This window comes from Phalaenopsis equestris, unplaced genomic scaffold, assembly GCF_001263595.1.
Source record: "Phalaenopsis equestris unplaced genomic scaffold, ASM126359v1 Scaffold199118, whole genome shotgun sequence".
In the NCBI taxonomy this organism is placed as follows: domain Eukaryota; kingdom Viridiplantae; phylum Streptophyta; class Magnoliopsida; order Asparagales; family Orchidaceae; genus Phalaenopsis; species Phalaenopsis equestris.
This window is the reverse complement of record NW_018219008.1, coordinates 4,945-11,809: the sequence shown is the minus strand read 5'-3', so window position 1 is coordinate 11,809 and position 6,865 is coordinate 4,945. Positions and strand designations below refer to the sequence as shown.

At 34.8% G+C, this 6,865-nt stretch overlaps 1 protein-coding gene across 1 annotated transcript in view; it reads right to left on the bottom strand.

Annotated features, from left to right (window-relative positions):
- Positions 1-5,238, bottom strand: part of LOC110035688 (O-glucosyltransferase rumi) — an 18,550-nt gene extending 13,312 nt beyond the window's left edge. Inside the window, exons 1-2 of the mRNA XM_020739960.1 lie at positions 4,913-5,238; positions 4,239-4,819 (exon numbers count right to left, since the gene is read on the bottom strand). Coding sequence (XP_020595619.1) covers positions 4,239-4,819; positions 4,913-5,053 — 722 coding nt within the window. The 5' untranslated portion in view covers positions 5,054-5,238. The remainder of the gene's footprint in view (positions 1-4,238; positions 4,820-4,912) is intronic.
- Positions 5,239-6,865: the final 1,627 nt, after the last annotated feature.

Here is a 6,865-nt window from a genome sequence, read left to right as displayed (position 1 = left end):
TTTGATGAGTAATATTTTTAAAAAATTTAATTGACTACAAGGCTACAAAGATTTATAATCAATTAAAATTATTAATTAAGAAAGTAGAAGAAAAATTATTAAATTAGATTCAAATAATGTTTTAAATTTTGCCCTAATCCTTAAGATCTTAACAACTTATGGCTACCTGACTAGGGTTGTCAAAATGACTCTTTGTTCGTGAATAGCTTGTGTTCAGCTCGCTAAGCAAACGAGCCGAACACGAACACACTTTTTGTGCTTGAAATATAAATGAGTCAAACACGAGCTGAGCCTGGGCTTGCTCGTGTTCAGCTTGTTTACACCCATAGTATCAAGAGTAATATTTTAAAGTTAGAGAATTCACTCAAAAAATATAAGATCTCCATAAAAAAATAAAGAACTCACAATAAAAACTAATTCAAATGAATTAATTGCTCATCTTTAGATGAAATATAATATAATATTAACTTAATATATAAAAATATTAAATGAAGTGTTTAAAAACTGTCGACCGAGACAAACTTGAAGGCAGTAAAAATGATTTGATCTATCAAATGACATATTATTAACCCATAGATTATAATATTGCTTACTCAAGTAGTTATAAGGTCAAAGATCAAATTGATCCAAAAATCAAAATATTTTATGTTTCATATTGACGATGCTAGCTTCACTTAATGTACAAAGAAGCAACCAATCATGCCGCCTGCTCCAGAAACTTATACAAATAATTGTGTGTTCTGAAAATGAAGTTATAAAAGCATATACAACAACAACAACAACAAGCCTTTATTCAACTAAGTGGGGTCGGCTATATGAATCTTTTTTCTCCATTGCGTCCAAATGAGTGTCATATTTTCATTTAATTCTAACTGCTTAAGATTACTCGTCATATTTTCATTTAATTCTAACTGCTTAAGATTATTCTTTATACAATATGCCCAAGTCTTTTTAGGTCTATCTCTGCTTTTCTTAACATAAGTGGAATCTAAAACATCTATTCTCCTAACAGGATCATCAGATTGTCGACATTTAATATGATCAAATCATCTAAGATGACTCCCTCTAATCTTGTCTGCCACTAGAGCTACAACAACCCTATCACGGATATATTCATTTCACTTTTTTTGTCTCTAAGTGTCAAGCCACTCATCCACCTAAGCATTCTCATCCCCACAACGCTTAACTCTTTTTATGCTTCTCTTTTAAAGCCCAACATTTTGCTCCATAGAGCATTGCCTCTCTCACCACCATCTTATAAAATTTTTCTTTCAGTTTAGGCAGTACTATTCTATCAGACAATAGTACCGATGCATTCCTCCATTTCAACCAACCAACTTGAATTTTACTAATAGCACCCTCATCTATATCACCATCACTTTAAAGAACAGACCCGATATATCTAAAATGTTCACACATTTTAACGATTTGATCACCCATAGTTACAACTCTACCATTAGAGCTACTACTACTAAGGTTACATTCCATATATTCCGTTTTGGATCTACTCACACGAAGTCCTTTAGATTCTAATGTAAACCCCCATAATTCAAGTTTTTCCTGAACTCTTTCTCTATTCTTATCCACAATAAGAATATCCAGTGAAAGGCATACACCAAGGTACATCCTCATGTAAATGTCCAGTAAAAGCATCCATAACTAAAGTAAAAAAAAATATGGGCTTAAAGCCAATCCTTGAGGTAATGCAACTGAAATAAAAAAAAACATGGTCAATCCTCCTTCTGTTCAAACACAAGTAGAAGCTCTAGTATATATATCTTTAATGACTTGAATAGAAGCATATCAACACTTTTCTTCTCTAAAACTCTCCAAAGTACTTTCTTGGATCATTATCGCAAGATTTTTCTAAATCAATAAAATTAATATGTAGATCCTCCTTATTGTCTTTGTACTTCTCCATCAAGCCTCTCAACAAATGTACAACTTCCATAGTAGACCTCCCCAGCACAAATCTAAACTGGTTATGAGAAATCTTTGTATCACGTCTTAACCTATGTTCAATTATCTTTTCTCATAGTTTTAAAGTATGACACATCAACATAATTCCTCTCTAATTTGCAAACTCTTATGCATCAACTTTAGTTGTACATTTGTTGAGAGGCTTGATGGAGAAGTACAAAGACAATAAGGAGGATCTACATATTAATTTTATTGATTTAGAAAAATCTTGCGATAATGATCCAAGAAAGTACTTTGGAGAGTTTTAGAGAAGAAAAGTGTTGATATGCTTCTATTCAAGTCATTAAAGATATATATACTAGAGCTTCTACTTGTGTTTGAACATCTAAAGAATATTAAAGAGTTTATTAAGCCAAGAAACTCCCAATTTTGCTAAATATTTCCACGCTTCAATTGGGATATCATCAACTCCTACTGATTTTCTATTCATGGTTTCTTTTAAAGCCTCATCAACTTCTTTGTTACTAATGTGATGGTAAAAATAAATCATTTATTATTATTAACAATATTAAGAACACTAAGGTCAACCGTATTTTCAAAAACTTTATTAAAAGGTTTATCAAAATAACTCATCTACCTATGTTGAATATCTTCCTCTAAGAAAATTACTTTTTGATTTTCATCTTTAATACACTTTATAAAAGCATATGCAGACAATGAATCATCAATGGAATTGGGAAAGAATAGTATGCATCCTGAAGAAATCAAACATACTATTATTCATTTTCATGGTATTAAATACCAAATCAAGTAGTAAATTCAAATAGAATGTGTGAAAATTGCAAAACAAGTTCTTATATTTTTAATAAGCCATATGATATGGAACGATTCATAAAATTAAAGGCAATGCTATGCATGGTCAATGGAGCACTTTTTTTCTTCTTTTGTTTAAGGAAAAGTGTTGAAAAATAAACTAAAAAAACATGCAAATTTACTAGGAGCATATATAAAATTTTAATATGAATGTTGTTGTAAGAAACTCTAGATATTCAGTCAGCAATCCAGGTGATAGGAAGTCAAAATAAACTGGATTTAATTTACTAGGAGCATATATAAAATTTTAATATGAACGTTGTTGTAAGAAACTCTAGATATTCAATCAGCAATCCAGGTGATAGGAAGTCAAAATAAACACCGCCACATGAATTAGTATAATGGGCCATGGGCATTATCATTTTGTACAAGAAGAGCAATAGTTTAATAAAAGCTTGAGATTTTAATTCTCTATCCAAAAAATTTCTACCAAGTCATGTCATTATACTCACTAATATATGATAATAATTTTGAAAAGATTTGCAATACTCAGATAATTGTTAATTGATTGTAAAGCATTACTGGTTACTGGTAAAATATTTGAACAAAAGACTGTGTGGCGCGCACACACACACAGAGTCAAACTTCTATTTTTAATTACGGCATGATTGTTCCATTTAAATTACTTTATAAACACAAGTGGTTCCAAAACAACAGCAAGAGCTTCAATTAAATTGAACCTTAAAACTCCTAAATGCTTCAGAATTTAAAAAGCAGATGGGGAGGCATGTCCACATAAAAGAACTTCAAATTTATAGAAAAATGTGATGCTAAAGAGTGTGTTATCAAATAAATTTTAAAAAGTGCATATGACATAACCTGCAGATCACCCTCATCACACAAAATTTAAGAATATAATGTTCAATATGCACAGTCAAGTTAATCTTGCTCTGATGCATCAAAATGAATAAAGTAAATAGGTTCGATCTTGAAATGATTCAACGCATTTTTCATGTTTTCTTTTTTTATCAAAATACAAATTGTTCTTACTTCCTATAAAATGCAAACTTTACGTTCAAAAGAGCAAGACAGTTGCTTCATATATTGATTGCTCTGGTCAGGATATAGGCAATACACTTGGGGAAAATGCTTCGGGCTGAGATAATTTATACCAGAAACTCTAGAAAATGAAGATCAAGTGACATTCACAGAGACAACTAAAATCTAAAAAGTTTGATGATACATAAGAAAGTTTTTTACAGCTGTATAACTTTTTTTCTGACATACTCCATCCAATAGAGCTCATGCTGTGTAGTTCATACCACCTTCATTGCTATGCCGACTACTCAAAGCCAAAGATTTATAAATGCAAACTATATAATCGCTTTTTGCCCTAGGGACACGCAGGCAACATATTCTTCATCAACGTCAAACTGCACGTCCGTACAGTGGATAATTCCTTTTAATAAAAAAAAAGATCATCAAAAAGTAGAAAGCAGTTTTACCAGCCCCAGAAAGACCAATCTGGAAACGGAATATCAAAATGTTCCTTTGTTGTGCAGTAGCGAAAGAGAGGCGGCGGCGGCTTTCCGGTGGCCGTGGGATCGTATTCCGTCCGGTTAATTGCAGGGCGATCCATGCAATCGAACACTAGATCGATGTCGGGGACCATCCCGGGGTACCTTTCAAGGAGCTGCAGCAGGCCCCAGACGGTGAACATGGCCCGGCTCTGCACGCACGAGTAGTAGAGGTCGATGTAGAGGCGATTGCTGCCGAGGATCACGACCCGCATTGCCGCGCGCTTTCCGGCCTCTGCAAGAGCAGCGCGAGAAATTCCAGAGCGACGCCAGGGCTCGAGATCGCTGTGAATAGAGCGGAAGAACGCGGGGCACGCTGACGGCGGCGACGAGTGGGATGAGATTTTGCTCGCATGAGAGCGGCGGAGACAGGAGAGGTAGGAACAGCGCAGGATAAGGGAGGCAGAGGCTTCGAGGTGGCGATCGTGGAGGTTGAATGGATGCCAGGGTGTGGCCTCTAGATTGTGCCCCGCAATTGTTCGAGTCCGTGATGCTATGCCGTTTATCGCCTGCGCTCTTTCGCATAGGGAAAATCCATTAGATGAAAGGGAATACAGACGCAGACTCAACCGAAGGACAGTGCAAGAAAAACTAGACAGTACCATATGAATGAATAGAAAAAACAAGAGGACCGCGGAGAGCAGTGTGATCAGTGTGAAAGCAGAAATGGATGCAGATCCGAGTCGAAAATGAAGGGGGTGGCTGCCGAGCCCACTGCGGCGGATGGGGATGGCAGATGACATCGGGCTGCTAATGGAAAGCCGCCGTCGACCTTACTGCAAGCAAGCTAGTTTTCTGCTCCTTTCTTGGAGCTTTACGGCTATTCATTCAGTTCGCATGGAGGTAGGCATGCAGGCAATATGAGGGCAAGCGACTGGAGAGCTAGTCTCGCGCCATTCGTCAACAAACATTCTTTTTCCAGTTTTATTGTGTGAATACACATTCTCTTTTGCTAGAAAAACCTGTAGTATAGAAACATGATATATTTAAAATATTTTGATGTTGTTTAATGTTATTACACAACATATGATATATTTAAAATATTTTGATGTTGTTTAATGTAATAAAAAACAAATGAAAAAAAAATTTATAAAAAAAATAAATGTAATAAGCAGCAGAAGCAGATGGTGGTGGCAAGCGGTCAATGGCCGGCGGAGCGAGCGGTAGGTGGTGGTTGTGGTAGCAGTGAGCTGCAGGTAGCATGCCACATGTAGGGATGGTGATGGCGGGTGGTAGGTGGTGGGCTTATGGTGGAGCTACAAGCTACTGCAAATGGCTAGCCGTGGGTCGTTGGCGGAGGCAAGCAGAAGCAGCTGGAAGCAGCAAGAAGTTATAGTGCAGTGTATTTGGAAATAGCCTAAATTTAACAAATTTGAAATACACAAATTTTGAACTGCAAGATCAGTCTTAAATTTCCTAAATTTTACTCTCCAATCCTTTTCATCCAACCAAATGTTAGAATTTAAAAAACTACTGCATTTGATTTGCTTTACACAACTAAATCAGGGAATAAATTAGCCCCTAAATTATTTCTATGATGTAAACAAATTGATACAATTGGTTTTTTCACTCGCTAAATGAAAAAAAGGAAAATTTGTGTGGGTGAAAAACTTGTGCAAGTAGTAAAGTGAGAATAGTAAACCACCACTTTCCTCCTTTTTTGGTTTTTTATTCTCTTCGAATCTTTAGCTAATTATTGTCATTGTCGGGTCCCAACCATCGGATTCAAAAAATAGAGGGTTGTGCTAGGTAGACCACCACTTTCCTCCTTTTTTGGTTTTTTATTCTCCTCGAATCTTTAGCTAATTATTATCATTGTCGGGTCCCAAGCATCGGATTCAAAAAATAGAGGGTTGTGCTAGGTAATTGACAACAAACATATTTATTTGTCAAAAAATGTCATTAATTCTTTTGAAACATTGTGTAAATGCTAGGGCATCCCATTGAAACAACACACATTATGACCTAAATACAGTAAAAAATGTTCAAGAGTCGTTGCACCGGCTTTTCAGCGTTGTGTTTAATAATCAAGGTTTTGATATTATGGACGGATGTGTGCGAAGTCATTAGGCATTGAAACTAATATTAAAATAAGAACTTGGAATATATATATAGGTACTCTCATAGGTAAATTAATGGAAGTAGTAGATATTATGACTAATAGAAATAAAAATATTTTATGTTTTCAAGAACCTAATGGGTTGGAGAAAAGGTAAGAATATTGGTAGCTTAGGTTCTTAACTTTATTTAGGTAGGAGTCATACAAAAAACTATGTAGGTGTAATTATATATATTAGTTTGAAATATAATAATGTAAAGGTTAATAGAATTTGTGATAGAATTGTAGCTATAAAGATTTTTATTGATATTAAGATTTTTAATGGTATAAGTATTAATGCTCCTTAGAAAGATTTTGATATATGTTCAAAATAAAAATTTTAGAATGGTCTAGAAGAGTTAATAAAAAAGAGATCTCTTGATGAAAATTTTTTAGAGGAGATTTAAATGTTCATGTTCATAGTGTGGTGTATGTATTCTTGGTGACCGTAGTTTCG